At 51.5% G+C, this 25827-nt stretch overlaps 1 protein-coding gene across 1 annotated transcript in view; it reads left to right on the forward strand.

Annotated features, from left to right (window-relative positions):
• The window catches only part of PTPA (protein phosphatase 2 phosphatase activator), a 30799-nt gene extending 5278 nt beyond the window's left edge, over positions 1-25521 (forward strand). Inside the window, exons 4-10 of the mRNA XM_049832034.1 lie at positions 5765-5890; positions 6651-6768; positions 8303-8402; positions 9595-9719; positions 10226-10326; positions 14874-14981; positions 20723-25521. Of these exons, the coding sequence (XP_049687991.1) occupies positions 5765-5890; positions 6651-6768; positions 8303-8402; positions 9595-9719; positions 10226-10326; positions 14874-14981; positions 20723-20797 (753 nt within the window). The 3' untranslated portion in view covers positions 20798-25521. The remainder of the gene's footprint in view (positions 1-5764; positions 5891-6650; positions 6769-8302; positions 8403-9594; positions 9720-10225; positions 10327-14873; positions 14982-20722) is intronic.
• The last annotated feature ends 306 nt before the right edge of the window (positions 25522-25827 follow it).

The following is a 25827-nucleotide window of genomic DNA, read 5'->3' on the forward strand; positions in this document are numbered from 1 at the left end:
TGCAATGATCTTTAACCTAGACATTTATGTTTGAAGCAGGCATGTTAAGGCCAGCCTTCCCTTCTAGGAACCAGTGTGTGAATGAGAAACTTGCTTGTAGTTCATGGGGGGCATCAGGGATAATGAGTCCCTCCCTAACAGGCTTTGTGTCCACCTTTTGTTCCTTCAATTCAGTAGAAACTGCTGTCAAATGCTGCTCTTGCTTTCTGCTGTTTGCATTTCACTTTTGAGTTTTGTCTCTGTCATGATCTCGCTCATTCCCTATCATTCACAGAGCAGTTCTAGGAAAACAAAGCATTAAAAATGAGCAAAACAAAAGGGAGGGGAGAAACCCTCTTCTGCCACCCCCTTTGAGCTGTCAGCTATCTAGGAAAAGCTGTATCAGGGCTGCGTCTGTGCAGCAGGTGCCTCTTGGAGTGAATATTTTCCATCCGTGGTCCCAGTCCAGGTGACAAACAAGAGACATGATCCCGACTGCTTGGGAAGTGGCAGGGAACTTGTCTCGTTCCCCTTGCACTGAGGAGAGCAGAAGCCTGTGACTTGAGGCACAGGTGGAGCATCCCCAGGGTTGCCTTGTTGATGAGGTTGCCTGTTCGCGCGGGTTCATTTGTAGATCAAACTGCTTATCTGTGCTTTTAAAGGCTCAGCCCCTTGTGGCCTCTGCTTGCATCTCTGCTTTGCTTTCTTCTCTTTTGCTGTACCTGCTGCTAATATGCTTTTGTGCCGTCCCATCTTCTTCCCTGATCAAATGCTGGGGACGCCTTCCTTTGGCAAATGACCTCCTGGAATCCTTTCTGCTGAATACATATCCTCTCTGCAACTTACTGGTATTGCTTTGCTGTGGGAAAAAAAAGAAAGTATGGTCTACTCTGCTTTGAAAGAGACAGCTTAATGGTTTCCAGAGTAGCATGTGTCGATACCAAACTGTCTGCCGGAGCGAGAGCTGGATCCTTTGGGGGCTGAACCCCTTCTGAGACTTGCTGAGCTTGCTCTGCTCTTACTGAAAAATTGCATGGAGCTGTCTGGGGTTTTGCTGGAGGCATCTGACATGTAGTGATAGCTGAGCTGTTGTTTAGGACTCTGGCGTAGACACTATGTCTGGCACTATGTTGTATGACTGATAGGCTGTGACCTGCCTTCTCCTCCTGGAAGGAGTGCTTTTCACGTGGGGATCCATGCAGCAACTGCTGGGGCTGCGGCCTGGAGCAGTTTTTCAAAGCTGTGACTTTGATCAGAGGAGCAGTGCAGCAAGGAGGAGGTTAATTTTGGCCATGCAAGGAGCAGACCTTCCCTTCAAACAGTTTGCTGTGCTGGGGGAAATTGGCTGGCCTTGTGACTTGCTCTGGTTCTAGGAGGGAAGTGGGGGAAGAAGCAAATGCCCTGATTTTAGCAGGTTCCCCCTCTGACAAGGCCTAAGGAGGCCACAGGGACAGGCTTGGTCCCTGCGGGCAGCTCTGGCTGCTGTGATGCCTTCTCAGCACCTCCGTCTGCCTGGCCCCTGCTCTTGAGAGATGCTGACAGGTCTCTGCTCTGCAGGAGGCTCTGTGGTTTGCCTTTGGGACCGACGGCAGACTCAGGGTCAAGGGGATGCAAAATCAGCACAATGAGAAGAGCAAGGAGAGCAGGGGGGAGGCTGCCCTTGCTTTGATCACTGGAAAGGTAAAGCAAAAATAGAGCTGAAAAACGCAGCCAAGCAAAACAAGGCTGCAGTGGTGCTGATGGTTGTGTTCCCGTAAGCTCTGCTCTTCCCCTCCTTCTCCCCCACTGGGGTCAGCCCTGGATGCACAAGTTTCCTCTGCTGGACAATGGGAAGCTGCTTCCTAGTAACCCCCTTTTCAAAGGGCCTTCAGCCCAAAACGAGCCGCATCTCTTTAATTATTTACTGGCATGGCTGAGCCGGCAGCTGGGTCCTGCTCTCCCGTGTTCAGTGGGGCTAGGCTTTTTAATCCCTTTAAAGCAAGTGAGTGGGGAAGGGGAGGTTTGACTTTCGTGCTCCCCAAGGCCTGCGGGCAGATCTGGGGAGGGGGAAGGAGCCAGTCCTTGCCAGCCATTTATCCATGCAGCACTGAGTGCTTGCTGAGAGGGGTTTGAAATACGGTGGCTGCTCATAATGAGCTGCTGGTGCTGGTGGATAAATCACTAGCACAATTTAATTATTTAATGCAACCCAGTGCTGGGGACGCTGTTGCTTAATTGGAGGGGAAAGCAGTAGCCAGGAAGGAGTAGAGCTGGGTCCAAACCTGGCCCAGTGCAGTGGGGAGATGCTGGGTTTCTGCAGCATTTTGGGCAGCGGGGAGCTGAAGGCAGAGTGCGTCATGCTGCCTCAGTCCACTTGAATCTGGGGCACTTGTCCATTAGCGGCTCCAGCTTGCAGCCTCGCCAGGGCACCCAGAGCTTCTGACCCCCCATGTCCCTTGGCACTTGGGTCTTGTGTTCCTGATGCGCTCAGGTCTTGTCCTCTATCCCAGCCTCTAGCCTGGCTCAGTGGCTAAGTGTCAAGGTCCTGTGGGGTGGGTGGATACTCCCCTGCCCGATCCTGCTTCCCACTGGCTGATCCCACCATGTCCTCGGCATGACACCTTGGGAGCTGCTGTCTGTAGAAGGCCGTATCTGCCATGAGACCCTTCCTTCTGGGAGTGGAGAGCATGGGGAGTGATGTGCAGCTGGTTCAGCGGCAGCACAGCTCTGCCATGCCTGTCTCTCCACCCACCCTCTTCAAGTGGCACTTCAAGGGCTGGAAACTTGCTGGGCTCGGCTGTTTTCTTGTCCTCCCGGCAGGCAGCGTGAAGAATTGAACCACAGCCCAGGAGACCAGCCAGCTTCACATGGTCGATGCCTCCAGCAAAGTCAAACCAGCCGCTGCTTCTGCTGTCCTCTTTGTCCCCTTGAAGGAGGAATCCCCTCTCGAGACAGAGGAGCCTACATTGCCCGGGGCCTGGCCAGCTGCTGTGGCGGCTGACAGCTCTCTGGCTGCTTGGAGTCAGGCGAGGAGGATTCCAGAGCCTCTGGCAGGCTTGACCGGTTGTCGGCAGAGCCTCCTAAAACTGGAGCTGCTTAAAGTGCTGCCTATGGTGTTGCCTCTTGGTGCACGGGATGTAGCCGTTCCCCAGCTGTATGAGCAAGGCATGGAGGAGGTTGCATGCATTGGACAGCCCTGGTCCTAACAGAACAGCTTGAGACATCATGCTGTATCGCCTATTGCACCTGCCTTCTTTTCCTTCATGGCCACAGCAGTGTTACCTCCAGTCACATTCATACATCCTGCGCAGGTTCCTCATTTTCTCCTTCCAGCACTAGGTATAAGAAAGATGGCTCTGTTGTCTTGCTGTTGCTGTTGTCTTCCCATCAGCTTTGTGTCTGTATTGAGACATTTCTGTGAGAGCTGAGAGCTTCTCATGCTTGCTCTGATGAGGCCACTGGTGGGCAAACCAGCCTACCTCTTCCCCCAGTGTTGTGGTTTAACCCCAGCCAGCAACTAAGCACCACGCGGCTGCTCTATCACTCCCTGCCTCAGCTAGACAGGGAAGAGAAAATATAACAAAAGGCTTGTGGGTCGAGATAAGGACAGGGAGAGATCACTTAACCAATTACCATCACAGGTAAAACAGACTCGGCTTGGGGAAAATTAACTTAATTTATTGCCAATCAAACCAGGGTAGGGTAATGAGAAATAAAACTGAATCTTAAAACACCTTCCCCCCACCCCTCCCTTCTTCCTGGGCACAGCTTCACTCCCGAATACCTACCCTCCCGCAGCGGCGCACGGGGATGGGGAATGGGGGTTACAGTCAGTTCATCACACGTCTCTGCCACTCCTTCCTCCTCAGGGGGAGGACTCCTCGCTCCTCCCCTGCTCCAGTGTGGGGTCCCTCCCACAGGAGACAGTTCTCTGTGAACTTCTCCAATGTGAGTCCTTTCCACAGGCTGCAGTTCTTCACAGACTGCTCCAGCATGAGTCCTTTCCACAGAGTGCAGTCCTTCAAGAGCATGCTGCTCCAGCGTGGCTCCCCCACGGGGCCACACGTCCTGCCAGCAAACCTGCTCCATGGGCTCCTCTCTCCATGGGGCCATAGGTCCTGCCAGGAGCCTGCTCCAGCGTGGGCTTCCCACAGGGTCACAGCCTCCTTTGGACATCCACCTGCTCTGGCATGGGGTCCTCCTGGGGCTGCAGGTGGATATCTGTTCCACCGTGGACCTCCATGGGCTGCAGGGGGACAGCCTGCCTCACCATGGTCTTCCCCATGGGCTGCAGAGGAATCTCTGCTCCAGTGCCTGGAGCATCTCCTCCCCCTCCTTCTTCACTGACTTGGGTGTCTGCAGGGTTGTCTCTCCCACATGTTCTCACTCCTCTTTCTGGCTGCAGTTTCTGTGTGTCCTGGTTTCAGCTGGGATAGAGCTAACTGTCTTCCTAGTAGCTGGTGCAGTGCTGTGTTTTGAGTTCAGCATGCGAAGAATGTTGATAACACTGATGTTTTCAGTTGTTGCTCAGTATTGTTTAGACTATAGTCAAGGATTTTTCAGCTTCTCATGCCCAGCCAGGGCACAAGAAGTTGGCACAGGACACGACCAAGGCACCTGACCCAAACTGGCCAACGGTGTATTCCATACCATGTGACGTCCCATCTAGTTTAGGAACTGGGAAGTGGGGGTGCAGGGATTCGCCGCTCGGAGACTAGCTGGGTGTCGGTTGGTGGGTGGTGAGCTATTGCCCTGTGCATCATTTGTACATTCCAATCCTTTTATTACTACTGTTGTCATTTTATTAGTGTTACCATTATCATTATTAGTTTCTTCTCTTCTGTTCTATTAAACTGTTCTTATCTCAACCTAGGAGTTTTACTTTTTTTCCCGATTTCCTCCCCCATCCCAGAGCAACTTTTTTTCCCTTCTTAATATGTTATCACAGAGGCACTACCTCCGTCCACTGATGGACTCAGCCTTGGCCAGCAGTGGGTCCATCTTGGAGCTGGCTGGCATTGGCTCTGTCAGACGTAGGGGAAGCTTCTGGCAGCTTCTCACAGAAGCCACCCCGTAACCCCCCCCCAAACCCGCTACCAAAACCTTGCCACGCAAACCCAATACACCTAGATAGCCACGTGCAGTGGCTATCCCTGGGTTGGAGCTGCTGTGGCAGTCTGGCTGGTATGAGTTTGAAGCAACACGAATCATGCTCAGAAGGTTGACTTGCAATTTGGCCCTGCTGCGATGGGTGCTGTACAAATGCTAACACTATCACTGCTAATCCTGGCTCCTAAGAGACACTTCAGGACAAAGATTAGAGGCCTTGAGAAGGGCCTCTAAATCACATCATCAGCCACTGGTGAGGATATACAGTAAGTGCTGTGCTGTGTTCCTGTCGGGGGACACAGGACCCTCAAGGTGCAGAGCCTGAGTTTTGTGTTGGAGATCCCTGAATTGTGTAGCACTTTCTTGCTTCCCAGTCCTCTATGCCCTACAGCTAGAAGCTTGCTGTAGCTCTTCTCCCAGAGGTTTTAGAGCATAGTGCTGTTACAGCTCATGAAAGACTGTGTGGGCGACTGGAGAGCCTGCCTCGGGCTGGGCTTTGTACTGGACTGATCTTCTGAGAGGAAGGATGGCTTTCACGGCCCTTCTGCATTTCGGGGAGGGTTGGCACATTGTGTTTCTGCTTGCCGCCCTTGGGAAGGATGGTGTTGGCTTTAATGACTCCAATCCAGGGCAGAGATGTCAGAGCCTGAGGGACTGCTCTGTTTTATGTCACTGTGACCCCTCATCTTCTTTGTAGCCCATTGAAAAGCTGGTGGCTCTTCTGAACACCCTTGACAGATGGATTGATGAAACCCCGCCAGTGGATCAACCTTCTCGCTTTGGGAACAAAGCCTTCAGGACCTGGTATGCCAAACTAGACCAGGTGAGCATGTCTTTCACATCTAGTGTTACATGCAGCTCCTACAGAAGGGCAGTGTGCCCAGCAGGTGTAGCAGAATGGCTCTGCCATTGTGTGGCAGCTGAACAGCCTACAGAGGAATTGATCAGATAAGCTGTGAAGGTCCACCTCTTGATATGCATCACTCTACCCCTGATCTGGTGCTGTCTTCTCCTCTTATGAGAGCATATGGTCCATGTAAATGCTCTTGGCTGGGTCTCCAAGTCCTGGATGAGCCATGAGGGCCCTCCAAGCCCAAGGAACTCCTGTGCTCTGTAACTCCCCACTGTGTCTTCTAGCTGATGGGTGATACAGAAGATCAGGAAGGTTGTGAAACTGATTGACTTCCTTCAGCTCAGGGCACTTGCCCTGCACCGAGCTCTGGAGGTGGTGCAGGCACAGTCCCAGCAGCAATGAGCTTGCAGGTGGTCTGCTCTGTTAATGCTTTTGTCCTGGAGGTGACTCGGTGGGTAACTGCGTTGATGTACTTGGATGGTGAAGCTTTTTTTTCCTGCAGGATGCGTGTGGACTGGATAAGTGTTAGGATAAGCTCTCCCTGGATTGCTCCACCTCTGGAGATGACCTTCAATATGAGAATTTGCTCCTTTGTCATGCTGGGTCTGGCCGTTGTAGGAGTGCACCATTGCAGCTCCCACTCTGCAACAGTGTCTGAGCAGAGGGTGACCTGTTCCTGGGGACTGTGACAGATCCGCATTCACTTGAGGGAGTCTTTTGTGTCTTTCAGGAAGCAGAAAAGTTGGTCGCAACAGTGATTCCCAAGCATTTGGCTGATGCTGCACCAGAAGTGGCCGTGTACCTGAAGGAGTCCGTGGGGAACTCCACCCGGATTGACTATGGCACAGGTAGCTGGGCATGCATGCTGGCCAAGGCTGGACTCCCTGTGGTAGTGACCCTTTGGAGCCTGGTGTTGCATTTATTTAAATATGTTATTGCCACTATTTTTAGTGCCAGCTTGAAACAAATGCCTTCCTTCTAGGGCCTCCTCACCCCGATGTCCCATGTGGGCTATGACTGAGAGAGCTGAGGCTGGGAGCAGGGCTGTGCTAGAGCTATGATACTGTTTTAATGTGTCATCCCAGGAATTGTGAACCAAGCTGTGCAAGCTGTTCTGGAATAAGCTGTAGGAGCTGGTCTACTGCATACAGCAGTCTTGCACCTGCTGATCTGCCATAGACAGTTTAGAGGGATAAAATACAATTGCTTGAATTGGAATTAGAGTGGGAACGAAGTTCGTGCTCAGCAGGAGGCGTCTTGAGGTCTGGTGCTCCCTAGAAGTGACATCACTGCTTACAGAGTGACTTTGAAATCTGAAGGTAGAAGCATTTTGCACCTAAGGAGGTACTGAATTGCAGGTTCAAGTAACCACACTGGCTTCAATTAGACCTAAATCCAGAATCATCTACATGCTCTGCTCCTCTGTCTGGAGGACAGGTGTTCCCTCACCAAAAGGCAGGAGAGCAGGATGCTGTGGGTACAAGCAAATGTGACTTTGGACCTGGGCAGGGAGAGGAAGAGGAGGACGTGGGTAAAAGGATGAAGAGCTGGAGGCTGTGCAGTGCTTGCTAGGAAAGCTGCGGCTTGCCGGCACCAGGGGGAGATGTTGTCTTTGGAAAGAGACCCACAGGCTGGGGTTTTGTCAGCTCAGGGAAGGAAATTCAGCCTTTCCTCCCCTCCTGTGTGTCCCAAGCCAGAGGCCTATGCCCTAGCTCACAGTGGCTAGACCATACGTGCACTTTGTTCCTACACTGGGAGCTGTGCTTCCTCATAGCTTGGCGCTGCTGATTTTGTACTCTGCCTTCTTCTGTGGTCCTTTCCACTAAAAGACATTTCTGGGTTTGCTGGTTATTTCTTTTCCTTGATGTTAGCTGGAGGACCAAGCTGCAGAGGCTTAGCCTGAGATCCCAGTACGTTCTGGGACAGACTGTTTCTGGCAGTGTCATAGGATCTGCATCCTTCCAACATGGAGATATTTTTTAATCGGGAGGAAATCTGTTTACTTGCAGATGTGAGGTTCTCTTGCATCCCCCAAGCAGATGACTCTGTGGTGCTCCACTTGCCCTGCTGTGCCAAGCTCCTGGGGAAGGCCCTGCCTTGCTCCCAGCATGCCCAGTGTTGGAGCTGTTTTTCCTCAAAAAGTTGTCTTTTCTCAAAGTTAATAATCACCTTATGAATGTCTAGAAGATATGCTTTGGGTGGGTGCTGCATGGGGATGAAATATTGTCAGCTCATGGCATTAAATAGGGGCAATAGGGTTGGGGCTCTTGAGATGGGACTGTGACTGCTGTGATTCCTGAAGAGCTGTTGTGTGTCCACAGAAAGGTTGTCCTGGGGACTAGAGACACCAGTGTCATGCCTCTTTATGTCTTTTAACTCTAGGGCATGAAGCTGCATTCGCAGCCTTTCTCTGCTGCCTCTGCAAAATCGGTGTGCTCAGAGTGGATGACCAGATGGCCATCGTCTTTAAAGTATTTAACAGGTGAGGTAATGGAAGGAGAAAGTCTGGAACCATTGGGCTGTTTGGGGGCAGGTCCCTGACAGTGTCTGTCCCCTTTCAGCTGTCTGAGATGTGTGAGGTGTTACTGCCTGTTCTGTATGCCAGACTCCTCCTGTAGTCTGGGCTTATTGTGCCCCCTTTCTTCCACTCATCCACACCCATGTGACGGTAAGAAATTTTAAGAGCAGTCTCCTGGGGTGTGAGCTGGGCAAATCAAGGGTATTCTACAAAGACATGTACATAATTAGAGAACGTGAGTGCTGAATGGCTTGCTGGCCTAGGGAAAAAGGGCAGAATGGGAAAACTGAAGACAAACTTAGGCAAAATTAGGAGGCAGATGTACTTTTTAATGTACTGTATGGTGACCCATCATAACTATCTCCAAAAGAGGTGATAGCACCTTATCTGTTGGAAGCTGAGTGTCTTTCTGGAAAGTTACTTTAGCTAAGCACAAGTTACCGAGCTCTGCAGAGGTATGTGGGTGAAGCTCTGTGCTTTGTAATAGACAGGAGTATCTGATCAGAGGATCTAACATCTCTTCAGGCATTAAAAAAGGAAAAACGCAAAACCATCTATGAAACTGGCAGGCCTCCACTGCTGTTCTAGATGTGTTTCCAGCCCAGGAGGTAGAGTTGGTAGTGATGGAACTGGTGGAATGGGTGTTTGGAGTCCAGAGATGTAATCCCAGCTGTATCACTGTTTGGTGGTGTGGAAACAATTTCCTTCAATAGTACTTCCAGCTTTAATTTTCCACCTGAAAAGTGGAAGCAGCAGTTGCTGTAAGGTGGAAAGCTTTCTGAGCTCTTTTGGAAGTTGTTGAAGGAGAGCAAAGTGTCAATATTTTCAGATAACGGTGGGGTTGGGGGAAGATCTGCACCAACATAAGACACTGCGGATAAAATAAACCCATGCCACTTGATTTCTTGGTGAATTTGGTGTAAAAAACACCCCAATTTTTAAAAGGTGCTTGTATTTGCTACTATACATACCATCAGGCTGCTTTCTGTGGCAAAGGAGCTGAATATATTTTCTGTGTACTGTGCTGTATGTGGGGGTCCTGCTTGCAAGTGATAAAGTTGTGTCCTTCTCCAGACTGGTTGTTCTTGTCCTCATGTAAGTCAATGAAAACAGAAGCCGGCCTTGTCTTAACCCTTCCTTCTCTCTTTGGTCTCAGGTACCTAGAAGTGATGCGAAAACTTCAGAAGACCTACAGGATGGAACCTGCTGGCAGCCAGGGCGTGTGGGGCTTGGATGACTTCCAATTTCTACCTTTCATATGGGGCAGTTCCCAGCTGATAGGTACTAATAAAAATCTTCTTGTGTCCCAGCCTGCCCCCTGCCCTGTCTGTCTAGGTTGCAAAGATGATGGGGCTTGGGACTGACTTTTAAATTCAAATATATCAGATTTGTGTGTAATACAGCAGAAGAGTTTGCTTGGGGCTTGGATTTTTTTTTCCCCTCAGCTTTCCAAATAAAGCTAGTTGCTTAGGTTGAGAAATGCAAGGCTTCCTTGCACAGTACATCTGTGTTTATTGCAATGACTACAAGCTTTTTAAATAGAGAGTCTTGGTTTCGGTGCTAGAAAACACATTTTCTGCCCTGGGGAGTTTACCAGGTGCTCCCACCTCTGAGGCACTGGAGTGGGAGATGAGATGAAAGGGAGCAGCTCTGTGCTGACTTCTGAAGAACTCCAATGGGAGGATCGTGTTTCTTCTGGAAGAGGGGCAGGACAAGACCTGATTGAACTTGATCTCAGAAGGGGGGTGCCATACAGGTTACTTTCTATTGTTTCTCACTCTTTTTAGACCATCCAAATCTGGAGCCTCGGCACTTTGTTGATGAGAAGGTGGTAAATGAAAACCATAAGGACTTCATGTTCCTGGAGTGCATCCTCTTCATTACAGAGGTGAGGACTGGAAGGTTTGTCCCACAGGGAAGTTCTCTTGATATTAGATACTTGGCTCTGGCTGTGGTTTTCTCTTCCTCCTTTGCTCGTTTGCTCTCATGGAACCGTGTGGATGAACCATTGTTGCATGGTTGAGGTGCTCTCCTTGAATTGAGAGAACAGGGATGCTGAGCGGAAAGTGTAGTTAAGCTAGATGGGTTGTGGATTGCAGCTGAAGGGAGTTGTAATGAGCAAAGAAATAATCTTGGATCATCACTTGGATCAGTCAGTGGGAACTTGGATGGAGAAGGCTGGTGTCTGCAAGTATGCAAGGAAGATGAAGTAGGAGCTGCAAAACCACTGGGCTTGCCAAGATAACCTCCCTTCCCTCCAGCCGTTGGGTGCTGCCTGGCAGGCGCTGGGCCTCCTTTGCTTAGGGCAGGCTCCTAAACCTCCATGCAGCTTGGACTCCTCCAGAGTCTACCAAAAGAGTTGCCCATTAAATGCACCTTATTTGCAAACAATCTAGAGCAGAGATGGTGCTGAGATTTACCCAGCTGGCAATGCTATTGGGACCATGTTTTTGCTCAGGCATTGTAGAGCCCTTGGGTGAGGAACTGGTGATATTCAGCTTGGTGCCAACCATGGGCAGTGTTTCTCCATGAAGGAGCTCATGGCTTTCTGCCCTCAGCTGCAGTGGATGACATGGCCATGTTTCTACGGTCCCCCTTGCTGCACGGTCTGGGCAGGGAGAGCAAGAACCACATGCTCTGTTGTGGTGAGGGATTTCTTGTCTCTGGCAAGAGAGAGTTGATGGGATTAATTTTGAAGGACAGAGTTCAGTGCTTCCCCTTTGTTCTGTTTACTTTTCCCCCCTCCTCGCCTCTAATTTAGTGATTAGACGAGAATGGAGATTACAGAATATGAATTTAGCCTTTTGTGTAGGAATCTTCATAGGAGCTTTTGGTCCAAACCCCGGGGAGGTGCTGTGTCAAGTCCTGCTGAATCTAGTAGTGTTTGTTGGTACTTAGCACCTCACAGGGTTTAACCCTTAATGCAGAGATAAATCATGCCACAGGTAGTATAAGAGGCACTGGCAGAAGAGATCAAAATGAGGACAGGAAGGCAGGAGCCAAGGGTGCTCTAAGATTATTTTCATTTGGGCCTCTGTAGTATCCAGACAGTGCACTAACCTATTAAAAACATAAAAACATACATCTCTTGATGTGTGTAGAAAATTCTGCAGTGCACAGATGACACATAAAGTTTCAAATACCATACTACTACTTCAGGTCACTCTGCTTTTGCCTGCAGAAAGTTAGCTATTTAGTAGGCTTTTAAAATCAGTGATTTCACTTCTTTTTCCGCACATTTGTTGAGAATCGTGGAATTCAGTGTTTCGGCTGAGTTCCTCAGTGCCACCTGGTGGCAAGGAGCCCTCCTCTCGGGCCCTCCTGGCGTGAGCCACTAAGGGATGGCAACAACCTGGATTATCAAATGCATGGTATTTTCAATCCATCTTCATGCAGGCGCTCTTTCTTTTTTGTAAAGATTTTGCTTTTAAAATTTGTTTTTTCTCTCCCAAATGCCTGGGAAGGCTGTTACTGCCACTAGGGGGTGCTGAGACAGCCTCGAGTGCCCTCCAAATGCTTCCTCTCCAAAATCAACAACAAAACAAAATAGCAGGGAAAAAGATAGAAGGGATTAAACACTTTAAGAAATGAATGATATTATTTTCTTTGGAGCTTGTCAGCTGAAAACAGCTCTCCTTTAAAGGTGTTAAGCACCACAACAGTTCCCATAGCAGGTCTGGTACATCTTACCGACATGAGAGCAGGTTTTGTTTCAGCAAGTTACAACTGAGGCAGGTTGTTTTCTTTCAACCAAGAGAATATTCTCATGAGCAGATATTTTTCTCAGCCCCTGGGTGACGTTTCAGGGATATGAATATACACTGTCGTGGTGTTTGCCACGTGTATATTTAAACCTCAGGCTCTTAAAGTAGCAGTGAGATGATGTCCGGGCTGAACCCACCAAGGTATCCTCCTCACAGCAGCACCACCCTGCACAGCTCACAGGCATGGCAGCGAGCCTTGCATAAGCTGACCTGCTGTAGGGAAATCTGTGGGGTGGTTTTGGACCTGAATGTGTGGTTCTTGAATAGGGTGAGATTTACGGAGCCAGCTGGGACTCAAGCTATCCCCCTGCTGCTGCCTTGCCTGCCAAAGTGTGCTGCGGGGTGCATGTGGTACCCATAGGTGCAAGGATGAGGAGGATTTGGGAGCATCTCTGTGGTGCCCACTGCACTAGAGACTGTGGATGGCAGTGATGGCAGGGCTCTGTGTGTTTGTGCAGAAGAGGGGTGCTGGGTACGCTCCGGCTGTTGCAGTGCAATCGCCCAGATGCTCCTCTGAGGGCCCAGGGCAGGCAGCAGGAATTTCAGCTTCAATCTGGCTTCTAAATTTGGAGGTTTGGGAAGGGAGGGCTCGGGTTTCTGCTGGAAGGGAAGGAGCTGACAGGAAAGCACGGCCTCAGCCGTCCCCCTCCCCCCGGCACTGACAGAGGAACCATTTACAAAAGGCCGATTCTCTTGGGAACCGAGAGGCAGGAACGCCGCGTCTGTGAGTAATTTCCTGCTCAATATGGCTGCTCTGACTCACTCTGTTCCCCTGGGGTCACTGCGGGACTGCAGCGCGCTCGCCGCCTCTTGCTCTCCCCCCTGGCTCTCCCTCTTCGCCCTTTGTGGCTGGAAGGAGATGATTTTTTTTGTTTCCCCTCATCCCCCTTATTTTTCCCTCCTTAGTTTGAAACCGTAGCCAAGCTGTCGTTGCCGGATGCTCTGGGTGAGAAGGGCCATGGTGGCGGCCGTGCCAGGTGCTTGCACGGCTCCAGGCACGAGTGTGGGGCCAGCCAGCCACACTCGCCTTCTCTGCACTCTCCAGCACACTCGCTTTGGCTTTGGAAGGGGGGAGAAGCAAAGCGTGGTGGTGGTGGCTGATGCAAGCTGTGCCCCTGCAAAGGGTGGCGATGCTGGAGGAAGGTTTGATGTCAAAACGCATGCAGCCAAATCTCCTGTATGGGGAGGGGGGATGCTTTGAGCGAACCACCTGGCACTGAGCTCCCCAGCAGCCTTTAACTTGGGTGCCCACTGGTGCCAAAGCCTTGCACTTAATGCGCCGGCTCTGTCGGGTAGCGTCGTGCTTTGTGTATCTGCACGTTTCATCTTGTATCCGCAAGGAAAGCGCGCACAGCAGAGGGGAGCGGGAACGGCTGAGCGGCTCATCCGTCATCCCCCAGCTCACGAGAACTGCCTAGGGGAAGCAGGGATGCGTCTGCGCTCTCCCGGCAGCAGGCAAAACTACAGACCTGCGTCCCCTGGTGCTCCAGCCCCGAGGTCAGCGGGTTTGAAACACATTGTCCTCTGAGCAGTGGTCTTTTTCGGGTTCCTCTGCTCCCTTCCCTCTTTCTTTCTCTGCTGCAGGCAGACCTTGCAGAAAGGCAGCAAGCAATCTCCCAAAGCAGATTGATCAGCCTTGCTTGCTTTTACAGTAGGCAGAGGTGGTTTTGGAGGCTCTTTTCCCACCCTCACTCCAGGCCTGTGCGTGCGTGGAGGGAAGGGGTTAGTTGTTCGAGCCCTGAGTTGAGAACGAGAGTCCAAGAGATTCCTCTCTCCCCACGCTCCTTTTTAGCGTGAGCTTCGGCCTTGTGGTTTCTGATGTCATGGGAACTTCACTCAGTCAGAGTGGCTGTGTTGTATTTCTTTTTCTCCCTGAGGGTCTGTTTTTTGTTCGTGGAGGAGAAGGAGAGACAACTACCCAGGGAATCTACATGCAACTGTCCCTGATTGCAGCTTCCCCCCTGCCCTCCCTCCTCCAAACCCCTCGCCCTGGGAGGAGAAACACTGGAGTATTAAAAAAAAATAAATAATAAAAATGTAAAGCATCTGCTGCAAGCTAGCAACTCACAGCTCTGGAGCCAGTTTGGAGAGCAGGACTGGAGCGTGTCCCCTCTGCTCCTGCCTCCCCCCAGAGCCCTCTGCTAGAGGCAGGTGTGGAGTGGGCTGCGGACACTGGAGCTGCTGCCAACCTGCGCTGCCCTCTCTATTCAGGGAAGGCAGTGGCGGTTGTCGCTGCTGCTTGTTGTTGATCTGAATGGGGAATGAGTCATTTTCTTGGAAAGCCCAGCAGTGCTGCACTGGGAGGTTTCTGGGTAGAATAGGAACAACGTTGAGCCGAGTTCTGGGGGGGAGAATGAGACGTGGGGCTTTTTTAATGCAGTCGTTAAAAGGGAGGTGTGTAGAGGGAGGCCTGATTAGGAAAGCGTGGCAGGAAAAGGCTTAATTTTATCAGGGAAGGGGGGGAGCTGGATTGCCATGGCTTCATGTGATGTGGCCACAGCGGGAGGGAGCGGGGAGGGAGGGAAAGAAGGCGCAGTGAGGTGGCTGGTGCGTGGGTCACAGGGCTTGGTGGGAATGTTTGCTTGGAGAGAGTGTGAGCGTGAGTCACTGCTGGTGCACGAGCTTCCTGGCTGGCCTGGCTCCCTCAGCCCTGCTCTCGGGTCTCTTTCAGATGAAGACGGGCCCCTTTGCTGAGCACTCCAACCAGCTCTGGAACATCAGCGCTGTGCCCTCCTGGTCCAAGGTCAACCAGGGCCTCATCCGCATGTACAAAGCAGAGGTGAGCGCTGTGGGCAGGGGGCGGCTGCTTGGCCACATGCCTCCTCCCTTCCACTTCACTGTGGGTCAGCTCTTCTCTTCTGCTGCTCCTTGGTGTGGGAGCCCCATCACAGCCAGTTGCTACCCTGTGCTGAATGTGGCTTGGGAGCCCTTGGCAATTTAGGTGCTGCTGGCTAGAAGGAAGCTCCAGCCTGCCTAGTGTTTGCCCCAAAAACAGTCCCAAAATGGCCATTCCTTGCAGACATGACTTTTGCTATTTCTTGTCTTCCCATAGCGTAAGTTGCAAGTCCCTGAATTAGGGCCGATGTCTTGACCTGCTTGTCCTTCTGGTCCCTGCACTGCTATTTACCAGCTGGAGGAGACTTAGTTTAAATTATCATCCCATGATTCAAGAGCCCTAGAGCAGGCTGAATGCTTCCTACCGATCTCCCCTCACTACGAGTCTCTGTGCAGTGTGCAGGACCAGTGAGGCCACAGCTACCTCACCGGCTTGGCAGCCCTCCATCCACCGGGGTTCTGCTGGCTGTGCCCCAGCAGGCTTTCCTGGCGAACCCTGACCTGGGGAACTGGGCAGTTTTGGCTCTCCCTTATCTCTCCTTCCTGCTCAAGCTAAACCTGAGCTTGAGGAAGCAGGACAGGAACTGCCACATCTGGGCCTCCGGAGGGAACGTCCGACAGGCCGACAGACAGCATCTCTTGCTGGGAAGGATGGGACCGTGCTGGTTCTGCAGGGAGGCACTGGCTGTGCTAAAGACGCTGGAGGAGCAGGGATGGAGCAGCTCCCTGCTGCACCCGGGGAGACTGGTGGTGCTTGAAGGAGTTAATCTTATACCCTGTGGTCTCTGTTCACATCAGCCATGCTCCTGTTGCTGGGACATATGGCAGAGGCTCAGCGGGCAGCTCTACTCAGGCCCGGAGCACAAAGGGGTTAACTGTGCCGAACTCAGTGTGCTCCCTCCCCCAGCCCTTCCTCTGCACTGCACATCCTGTGTTTAGGTTCCAGGCCACATACCTCTCTAATCTTCGAGGTGTCACTCCCAGGCCCGCTGGCTCCTTCCGCCCCCAGCTCAGCTTTCCTCCCAGCCTCCAAAGAGGAGAAGCGAGGCTTGGGGGTCAACCCCCTCTGCTGACTGCTCCTCGGAGGGGTGCCCTTGGGCTGCCCCTCTGGGACTGTCCCCGCTCACAGTGCCGTCACAGGGGCTGGAGACACTGTCTGCCGGGAACCCTGAGCTGGAGGCTCTGATGTGAGAGCTGGGGGGGTCTGCAGGAAAGACCCCAGCCCTGGGAGTGCTGTTAAAGTGAAACATGGGTCCCCTAAAACCTGGAGCCTGATCTGCTGCTGCCTCAACAGCCCTGCCTTGGTCCTTCCTTTCCTTTGGACCAGTTCCTTTGCATGCTGTTTGGGTACTCCCTTGGCACCCCATGTGCCCCATGCTCTTCAGGTGCTCCTGCCTGGTGTCCTGCGTGCCCTGTGCTGTATGGTTGCTCCCACATGGGCACCACGTACATGGCTGGAGGAGCTTGACAGTGATGCGCCCACAGTGCAATGTGTATGTCCACTGATGTCTTGGGGCCACCGTGTGCTGGCAAATCTTCCTGGCCTGCTGGGGACAGCACAGCTTGGGGATCCTCTAGAGACTGGGAGATTCTTTGGCTCTTCTAGGTGCACCCAAGACATGGTCTTTTCTGGAGGCCATGGTCTGTTTTGAATAGCAGATGACGTTCTGTGTGGAAATGCTGGATCCAGTACTGGTGGGTTTCTAGAAATATCTAGAGATGTAGCTGTATCAAGGGGAGAATGCAAAAACTGCTAGGAAGCGTAACGACACAGATTTAGACTAAGGTATAGAAAACGTTGAGTCAACCAAAGCGCTTTAAATTTTTTTTTTCCTCAAAGAACATTTGTAGATCTTAAAGGACTATTCCTAAGCACGTGATCCTTATGCAGCAATGTTCTCTCCTGGCACTGCATGGTGCCCGTGTTCACCGGGATGGGCAGAGGAGAGGGGGGACTTCTGCTGAGGAGTCCTCACTGTTTTTTTATATCTGCTCTGGGGAGTCTCCCACCCTCCTATTGCCTCAGCTGGTTCCTGCCTGGCTTGGGAGACGAGAGGAACATGAACATGGCAGTGTGGCTGGGCAGAGCTTTCAGTTATGGTGTGCCTGGCTGTGCAGGTTTTACCAACGTTTGCAACTAGAGGATCTCTTTGACTGATTTTCTGGGAATGACAATGTTCAGGAGTTGCTGAGGCTTCATCCTCTGAAAACTGAACCCTTCTGGGTGTTTCAGGCTAGGCATCCAGAGTCACTGCTGAAGATCTTGTCTGTCTGCTGCTGGCTCCCAGAGCAAGTTTCTGCTTGATGTACCCAGCTGTGTAGCCTTCACGGTTGCAGTCTTTCTCCAATTAGCCACTGCCAACATTAGCAGAAGATAAGTGAGCCAACAGCCCCCAAGTGCTGACATGGGTCTTCGTCCAGCTCAAGGCAGGCAGCTTCTGTGCCAGAGCTCAGAGCGTGTGATAGTAAAGAGAGGGAAGGTTTGGGGTTGTGGTATTGCTTTTTGTCTGACTGGCTGAGAGCAAGATTTCCGTTTTTGGCTTTTTTTTTTTTTTTTTTCCTCCTCCCTTCTCCCTGCCCCTCTGATCACCCGTTGCAATTAGATCAGGTGAAATCGGACACTCCGATGGAGGCTCCAGCTCCTTAACACATCTGAGGGGGCTGAGAAGTGCTTGGTGCTGGGCAGCGCTGGTGGTGACCAGGTTTTGAGTGGAAGCAGCAGCAGGGTGAAGGGCTCACTTGCAACCTGTTCTTACTTGGTATGAGTGGGGCAGTCCCTAGACCTGGTTCATTTAAAAAGCACTCTGGATGCTTTATCTCTTCTCTGTCCCCTCAATAGGATGATTTCAAACAGCTGACAGAAAGCTCAGGTGCATCCATGTGGCTGGAAGCTCTAGTCTGGATCCAGGCACTCCAGGGTGCTTGCTGTAGGGTCTGTGGATGGGCAGCAGACTGAAGACAATGTATCTTCAGCTCTGTGTGTTTATGAAATCTCAAATGTGTCTATTTATAATATAAATACAATGGGTGAAGACGTGTTTGCTTGAAAGTGCAAGGGCTTTTCTTATTCTCTCCATCAAAGGCGAGTTAAGAAGTCGACAGAATAGAGTGTGGTTAAAGCAGCAGCCTTGATGTTTTTCCCCTGAGCCTGCTTTTGAGTCTCCTGACCTTTCCTTCTCTGCTGTAGTCAGTCAGGAAATACTTTCCACTGTAACTAATCTAGTCCCAGTTCCATCTTTGAAGGCTGGACTTGATGCATGAACCTACTCCCCAGTTGAGTAGTCCCAAGCAGACTTTCACCGTGATCAAGATGGTGGCAAGAAGAAAATAAGCCTGTGCCTTCCATTGAGCTAGCGTTGGCTACATCAGTTCCACCCATAAGTGATGCAAGGAGGGTCCTGTCTTTTGGCACCTCTAATAATCCAGTAAACTTGTGCTAGTCCTGCTTGATAGAGGAGAAGTTTCTCTGTTTGTCTCTTACTGGGCTGGCGATGTATTAAGTGGAATGGATATCCATTCTTCCCACTGGTGGTAAAGTCTCTTCATCTGGAGCCCAAACCAGTCTGGTCTTCCGTGGGACTCCTTGGAGCTAGTTGGGCTGACATTTCTAGCTGTCAACATCTCCAATATTCATTTCTCTTTGTTCTTCCCTCACGTCACTGTTATCCAGCACTGTTTCCTCTGAGGGTTTGTCTGAATGGTTGTGCTGGGAGATGGCAGCAGCTCTGAGCATTAGGAGGCTTTGAAGGTGATGTGCCCTGATGGTCGCAGGACTTATTTCTTGGTGCCTTGCCATGAAGGCTTGTGTTTTTCTATATGGCTGTTATTCCCCAGGAGTAGATACAGCTGTGCTGTACTTTCACCACCTCCAAACTTGTTCTGGCTCCAGTGTGCTTGCAGGCAGTTCAGTTGTGCTGGAACCAGTTGTCTGACCTCTGGCTCCAAAGGGATTACCATAGGCCTGGGCTTCTGAGCACAAATCCTCCTGCTTGCCCATGACGACAGCACAAGGGCAGGCTGCCTGCCTCTGCCTGTGCCCTGCCCTGGGGTGAAGAGCGGTCTGCAGCCCATGACTTCTTCCCCATCCCCAGAGCTGGGATCTTCCCTGCTGCAGCAGGTTCAGCTCAGCTCCATGGAGGGCACAAGGCTCCTTCTGATGGAGAGTTGTAACTACGACATGGCTCTTGCCTTCCTTGGGTAGGAAGAAACTGTGCTTCAAAGAATTGCCTGGAGGAATGAGCCGTGCATCTTGTCCCCAAGATCTGCCTTGGAGGCTGCTGGTTGCAGGCAGGAGCTGGTGTGGCCTTGACACCCTCCTGTTGCTGGGTCTGCAGCTTGTGGGGAGCTGAGCGCCTGCCTAGTGCAGCATCCCATCCACCCTGGCTCTGAGCAGATGCTGTTTGTGCCAAGGAATTGCTGGGACTAGACAGAGTCCTGTTAGTTGGTAGCTGCTGTGCTTTCATTGTATGTACCTCACATCTGTAGAATAAGACTCCCACGAGCAGACCCATGCCTCAGCTGCGTGCAGGGGAAAGGCTCTCCTCCCAAGACACGGGGCACTTGGGTTTCTTTTCTCCTCTTCATATTGTGCTGTCTAGGGAGGGAAGAACTTGCCCCTCTGTCTGCAGCAAGGAGGTGGCCACCATCTCACTAGCCATGCCCCCAAGTCACCTGGTAGATGAGTCCCCATTGCAGCTCAGTGAGGTGGTCTATGGCCCTTGTTTAGCACAACTACTCACAATTAAAATGGGTGATGTTAGTGTAGATGCAGCTGCTGTGTTGGTGTACACGTACTGCTGAGGTTTGTGTGTCTAGAGGTGAGTCTGCTCTATGCTCTCTGTGAGTTTTGGGCAGTCTGAATCTGCAGTGACTCAGAAAAACAGAGCTCTGAGTGGCTCTGCCAGGCGAGTGCTGGCAAACTTTGACGTGGTTATTGACCACAGTCACTGACCTTCCTGCCCTGGCAGGATGGTGAGCAGAAGGGGCTGTGCCTTTGCAGCCCGGCTCTCCCTGCGCAGAGCCCAGGCTTAGCTGGAAGAAGCAGCTCTGAGCTAAGCTTCCTTGTAGTGGACGTATGTGACTGATCTGTGATCCACACTCTCTCTATCATTACTCTGCAATGGGGGGTGGGAATTTCAGTGGTAAGGGGTTGGGAAGAGGATGACGTCTTAAACTATGGCAGCAAAATGACTGGTGCTTGTCTGTCAAAGACCTGAGAATCTGGAATGCAGTTTGGGCAGCACCTTGCAGCTGCAGGATGAAGCCTTGAACCCAGCATGTGGGCACTGTCCTGAGGAGGGAGAGTCTTCTCCCGGGGGGTTTCTGCAGTTCTCAAAGTGTTTGTAGGGTGAAGCTCTTCAAAGAGATCAGCTTGAGTAAGGAGAAGTGGTGAGAGAGAAAGCTGCTGACATAAACATGCCTCTTCTGCTCATGCTCCGGGTCTGAATTTCAGCAAGCAAAATGCTCTGGCTGAAGGGAAGGGGATGGGGTTGTGAAGTGTTACTGGCCTGAGGTGCCTGGCAGGAATGTGGAGAGGAGGCATGGATCTGATCCCTCTGCCTGCAGCTGAGCTGAGTGGCCCCAAGCTCGCTGCCTCCTGACCACAGAGGCAGGATGTAGCTCTGGCTGTGTCTGTAAGGTGGAAATGTCTCCTGAATTCACCCCTCTTTATCTCCCCTCCTGCAGTGCCTGGAGAAGTTTCCTGTGATCCAGCACTTTAAGTTCGGCAGCCTGCTCCCCATCCAGCCTGTGATGTCCTAAGGAGGCCGCAGGAGGAGTCGAGGCAGCGGAGGCGTAGCGCGGCGCTCTTCCTCCTCCCCTCACCCCCTCCTCATCACCTTGCCCGTTACACACAGCCCATTCATTCCTGCACATCCTCATCAGCAACCACAGATCCAAAGCACTCGCCGGCCTTGCACGGGAGACGGGACCCGGAGCGGCTCCTCCTGCACATCCCCAGCATGGGGATGTCTTGCCAGTGACCAAGCCGGGGCTGTGCTTCTCCGCTCTGCTGCATCCATGGGCAGCACAACTGCTGTGTACGGCTCTGGGCATGTGAATGGGGTTTGAGTAGGGGCTGCCTTGCGGCAAAGGCCCTGTGCTTCCCTTCCGGGGAGGGAGGGGATGTGGAGGGGAGGAAGGCACGTGTGTATGTGTTGGGCAGTGGTAACTGCAATTTCCCTTTTGAATTTCACTTAAGTTTCCTGTTGCTGTTTGGTTTGGGAAACCACTGTGAGGGGTGAGGTGTGAGCCTACACGTGTCTGTAGGCAGCCACCTCTGCCTGCATGGGGAGGTCTGAAATGGGTAAAGGAAGTTGTAGGGAATGTCTGTGGGTTGCTGGAAGCCCAGGGTGCCATCTCTCCCTTTTTCTGGGTAAGGAAAGCCCCCCTCCCTCCACCTCTTCTGCAAGATTCCCTGGGTCTTCCTTTCCCACTACCGCCTCTTCTCGGGTGAAGCTGGGAACCTTCTGGGCTGCAGGGGTCTGAGCTGGCTCTGGAGCTGGAGACGAGGTCCCTGGAGGGACCCAGCTCTGTGGGAACAGCTATGCAAAGACGCTGCTGAGTGGCGCCTGCTCAGGCTCCCTCTTAACGGGCACAGAACCTCACATGTTCGCACACGTTCATCTCTGGGTCCAACCTGCCCTCTGCGCTCCCTGTTTCCTCCTCCATGCTTTGCTGCCATGGGGCTGGGCTGGCCTCAGTGGCACAAGGTGACCGTGGTTGCTACTGCTTGGCCATAAATTGTAGTGACAGCCCCATAGCAAAGGGATTTCCCCACGAAGCAGCATGTTCCCCTGCTCTTTTAGGGAGGCATCCCTGCAGCAAAGGCAGCATGGGGCGGCAAGCATGCAGCTTTACATGCATTTATATACTTGCGCTGGAAACAAAAAGCTTAAATAGCTCAGGACAGCGGGTTATACCTGGAGAATGTTCTTTCTTTTTGTCATTCCCTGCTGGTGTTGCTGTGCTGGACCTCAAGCAGAGGGACCACACTTCCAGTGCCACCAACAGCAGCGTCTTGAAGGCAGGTGAATGAATGGAGATGTGGTCTGGATCATACCAGCAGCATCACTACGAGGGCAGAAACGGCTGGTGCTGGGTTTGAGATGAGCTGTCGTGTCCACAGGTCTTGACCGAGGTGGACCACAGCTTTGCAGCTAGAGAGGGGATGTTTATTCTTGGGGTTCCCAGGCCGGGTGTTGGAGGTGACACACACATGGCTCTGGGCTGGTGTTTGCTGGGGGTCGGGGCAGCAGGGATCCTTTCTCTGGTACTCCTGCAGACCATGGAGGGGGCAGTGGTGCTGCCCCCAGCCAGGCTGCTTGGCTTTTGCTGCTGCACTGCTTTACTGTGGGGGGGTGTGTGGAGGGAAAGGCCTGTTTATGAATATTTTTTTTTCCACGATTTTCTTTTTGCCAGACCTACTTGCTCCCTCTTGTAAAGGTTCTTGGAGGTGCTCAGGGGAGGAAGAGCAAGAAAAGAGTAAATTAAGAGGCAGTGAAACGCAGGTGTCCGCAGAGCTAAAGCAGAGCTTTCTAGCACTGCTACTGTCCAGTCTGCTCCTGGCTTGGCCCTGGGTGGGGGTGGGGGGCAAGGATCTTCTCACCTGCCTGAAACAACTCTATAAACTTGCATTTTAAATGAAAATGGAAGACTGGGGTTAAGTCTTGTTTTGCTCCAAAATGGGACATGTGCTTTATTTTGGCTTTCCAAACGGATCCAATCCTGGAGTGGTTCTGGAGATCTGTGTGTTTGCTGGGACTTAAGTCCATCTCCAGTGGAGCGGTTCAGCAGCCAGTGCCTAGAACAGAGACCCCAGGCATCTCCACCTGTGCCCCCTCGTGTTCCTGTGTGGCTTTTGGCAAGCGTCACCATGCTTTAACTAGCTGTGCAGCATCTGGCTGGCAGTGGCTAAGCTAAAGCCCCTGGTTTCCCAAAGCTGTCCAAGGGTCGGGAACACATTTCTCCTGGTCATCTTATAGAAATGGGGCTTCCATGCAAAAAAGATGGGTGGAAATGTTGACTTCCATGCATGGGAGGGACACCAAGAATGCGAAATACAGCCCCAAAAAAGGGTGGGGAGGTCCTTCCTTCCCCTGCAGCTGCAGCCACTGCTCCCTGGGGACGGTGTCCCTGGGCTTGGGACCTGCCAAGGAGGTGGGAGGAGGCTGTCGTAGAGCTGTGTTTCTTGCTTGCCTGAGTCTGCACATCTGTCCTGCTAGGGATTTTTGGACTTCAAGCAGCTAATTCTTGAGTCTTATCAGCCCACTTGGTATGTGCCCCCGTTACGTTGCAGCCAGCTTCTTGCCTTCCTCTGACTCCCACCAACGTCCGTCACTGGTTCTCGGGGCTCTGCTCCTCTCCTGGTGGGTTCACACATGTAGCAGCACCCAGGGCTGCTCGATGTCCAAAGCAGCACTCCCCCATCTCTTCCTACATTGTGGTTTTAATTAAAGTCTCTGTGTTTTGCACCGGTGACTGTGTTGGTCTCTCTTGGACTGGGGTTTGCTCCGGCTTTGGGAGCAGAGCCAGTGAAGCTGATGGCTGGAGCCTTTGGCACAGGGAAGAGGCTTTGTGGACGCACTTGCCGTGTCGGTGGTTATCTCTTGCTTGCACCAAAATTGACTTGTTATTTAACTGCATGAAGTGAGTGTATCCAGTCTGTCTTTGTATCCTTCCTAGGTGTCTTTCTGTCATATAGTATGTTTGTTTTATTTATTTAACTTTTTTTGCTGTGTCCATCCCCCTCTCTCCCAGCTTGGATTTGGCAGGTAGGTGATGTGTAAAGCCTATTCCCAGGCCAGCAAATACCTCTTGAAGATCAGAGACTCTCATAACCAAAGGGTGTTTGAGCCTTGTTTCTGAGGCAGGCTGAGAACTGGAACCTTTTTTTTTCAGATGTTTTTCCTGTCCTGCTGTAGGGGCTGACTCAGGACTTCCAGCATCAGTTTAGCTCAGCAGCTTTGCTGGATTTATATAGAAAATTATACCTGGACCTTCTCATGAGTGGTTGGAGCTAGCGTAGATGTGCTTAGCAAATGCTGGTTTTCTTGTCACTGGGTTATATCTTCTCCATCAACGCAGACCAACTGTGTGAGTGCATGTTGCTAAAAGTGGCAACAGCGTGGAGGGATGGATAGTGTGCAGAAATGTCATCTTGGATCACAGATGTTTTCTTTGAAGGCACTTGAATTCATCTTGAACGTGTCCCTTGGTGAACATGACGTGCAGTGAAGGGGAAGCAGACGTAGTGTGGGTTTCTCACCATCTTCCTGCTCAGCCCACTGACCAAGCCATTTTTTTTAAATTCAGTTTTCCGAACTGGATCCTTTGGGGTTGCAATACATAGGCCAGTTTGTGTTTCTGGTTAACAGCTGTTGCCTTTACATGGGGCGTGTTTCGCAAATCGCTGTCAACCTTCCCCTGTCTCTTTCTTTGCAGCCCTCCTTTATAAATGATCGTTCATGGCAGCCAGTAATAAATGAAGTAAGAGTTAAGAGAAGCAGCCTCGTGCGGTGATAGTAGTAAAAGAATAAAAAATAGAACTGTTTCATGCCATTGTTGCTGTATTAACTTGTCCCTGGTGTGCGGCTCAGTTCCATTACGTAGTGCTGGGTTTCTGCTATTAAATAAACAAAGAAGTCCCCGCTGCAGGACCAGCATTTGTTGAGCAGCACAATCTGAGCTGGCGGTTTCCAGGACAAAGATGTACTTCGTACCCCAAGGAACTGGTGTTGAACCACACAAGAGCCCTGGATGCTGCAGTGTGTCCCTGCAACTGCATTGACTTCCTTCCCCAGAAAGGGAAGGAGGCAGAAATGGGGGGGAGAAGGTGGAATTGGTGGTTAACGATAACTGCTAATGTAACCTGAACTCTTCCACTGCCAACATACTGGTGAGAACCTTCTGCAGCTGAGAAGCTCACAGGAATCTCGTTGCTGCTTCAACAAGGACTCTCCTAGCTCAGATACAGAATTTAACGGGGCTTTTGGAGGTCATTTAATGCTCTAATAGCCAAGAGGAGAGATCTTCACCCTTTAACGTTGCTTCCCTGTTGGTGGATGAGCACTCTTCCCATTGACATCGGAACAAACCTGAGCGTCCTGGGAACAGACATGTCTTTCCCTGGACTGATCTTGTAAAAAAATGTGCCAAACTTCAAATTGGGATGAGCCAAATTGAAAAAGGGCTGCCTCCACATGAGATTTAGCGAGGGCTGAACCATGATGGGCATCTTCAGCTTGGAGATACGCTTGTTCTGAAGAGCACGAGGCTGTGAACAGGCTTCAGAGGTTAGAAAAGGCTTTTGAGGGGGTGGAGTGGGTGCTTCTGCTTGCTATAAAAAGCCTGGGCTTGGGAATGTCTACATCGGCTGGCTCTACGCAGGGCGTAAATACAGTTGTCACTAAAATTGGAACGAGTCACCCCCCCATGTTCCCAGTTACAACTGTAACACAGATAATAAATAACATTGAAATCCCTCATCAGAATTCAGGCTCCTTAATGCTTGGTGTGTGCAAACCCATGGAAACAGGAGTGGGGTCTTGCGGGAATGGCACTGCGGGGCATTGATCCAGCAGGCACCGAGGTGTGTGTTTAAGTCCTCCGGAGCACATACTCACTTCCTTTTATAAAAATAGATTAAGGATGTGCTCAAGGATTTGCTGAGCCTATAAACGGAGGAAGGAGAGAAAGCAGAGGAGCAGTTCCTTGTCAGTTCTTCTGTTTCTAAGACACCTGGGAGAGATAAACTTGAGCAGATTGCACTGCAGAAGTCAGGGTGCCCAAAT

Source organism: Accipiter gentilis, chromosome 29 (genome assembly GCF_929443795.1).
Source record: "Accipiter gentilis chromosome 29, bAccGen1.1, whole genome shotgun sequence".
Taxonomy (NCBI): Eukaryota; Metazoa; Chordata; class Aves; order Accipitriformes; family Accipitridae; genus Astur; species Astur gentilis.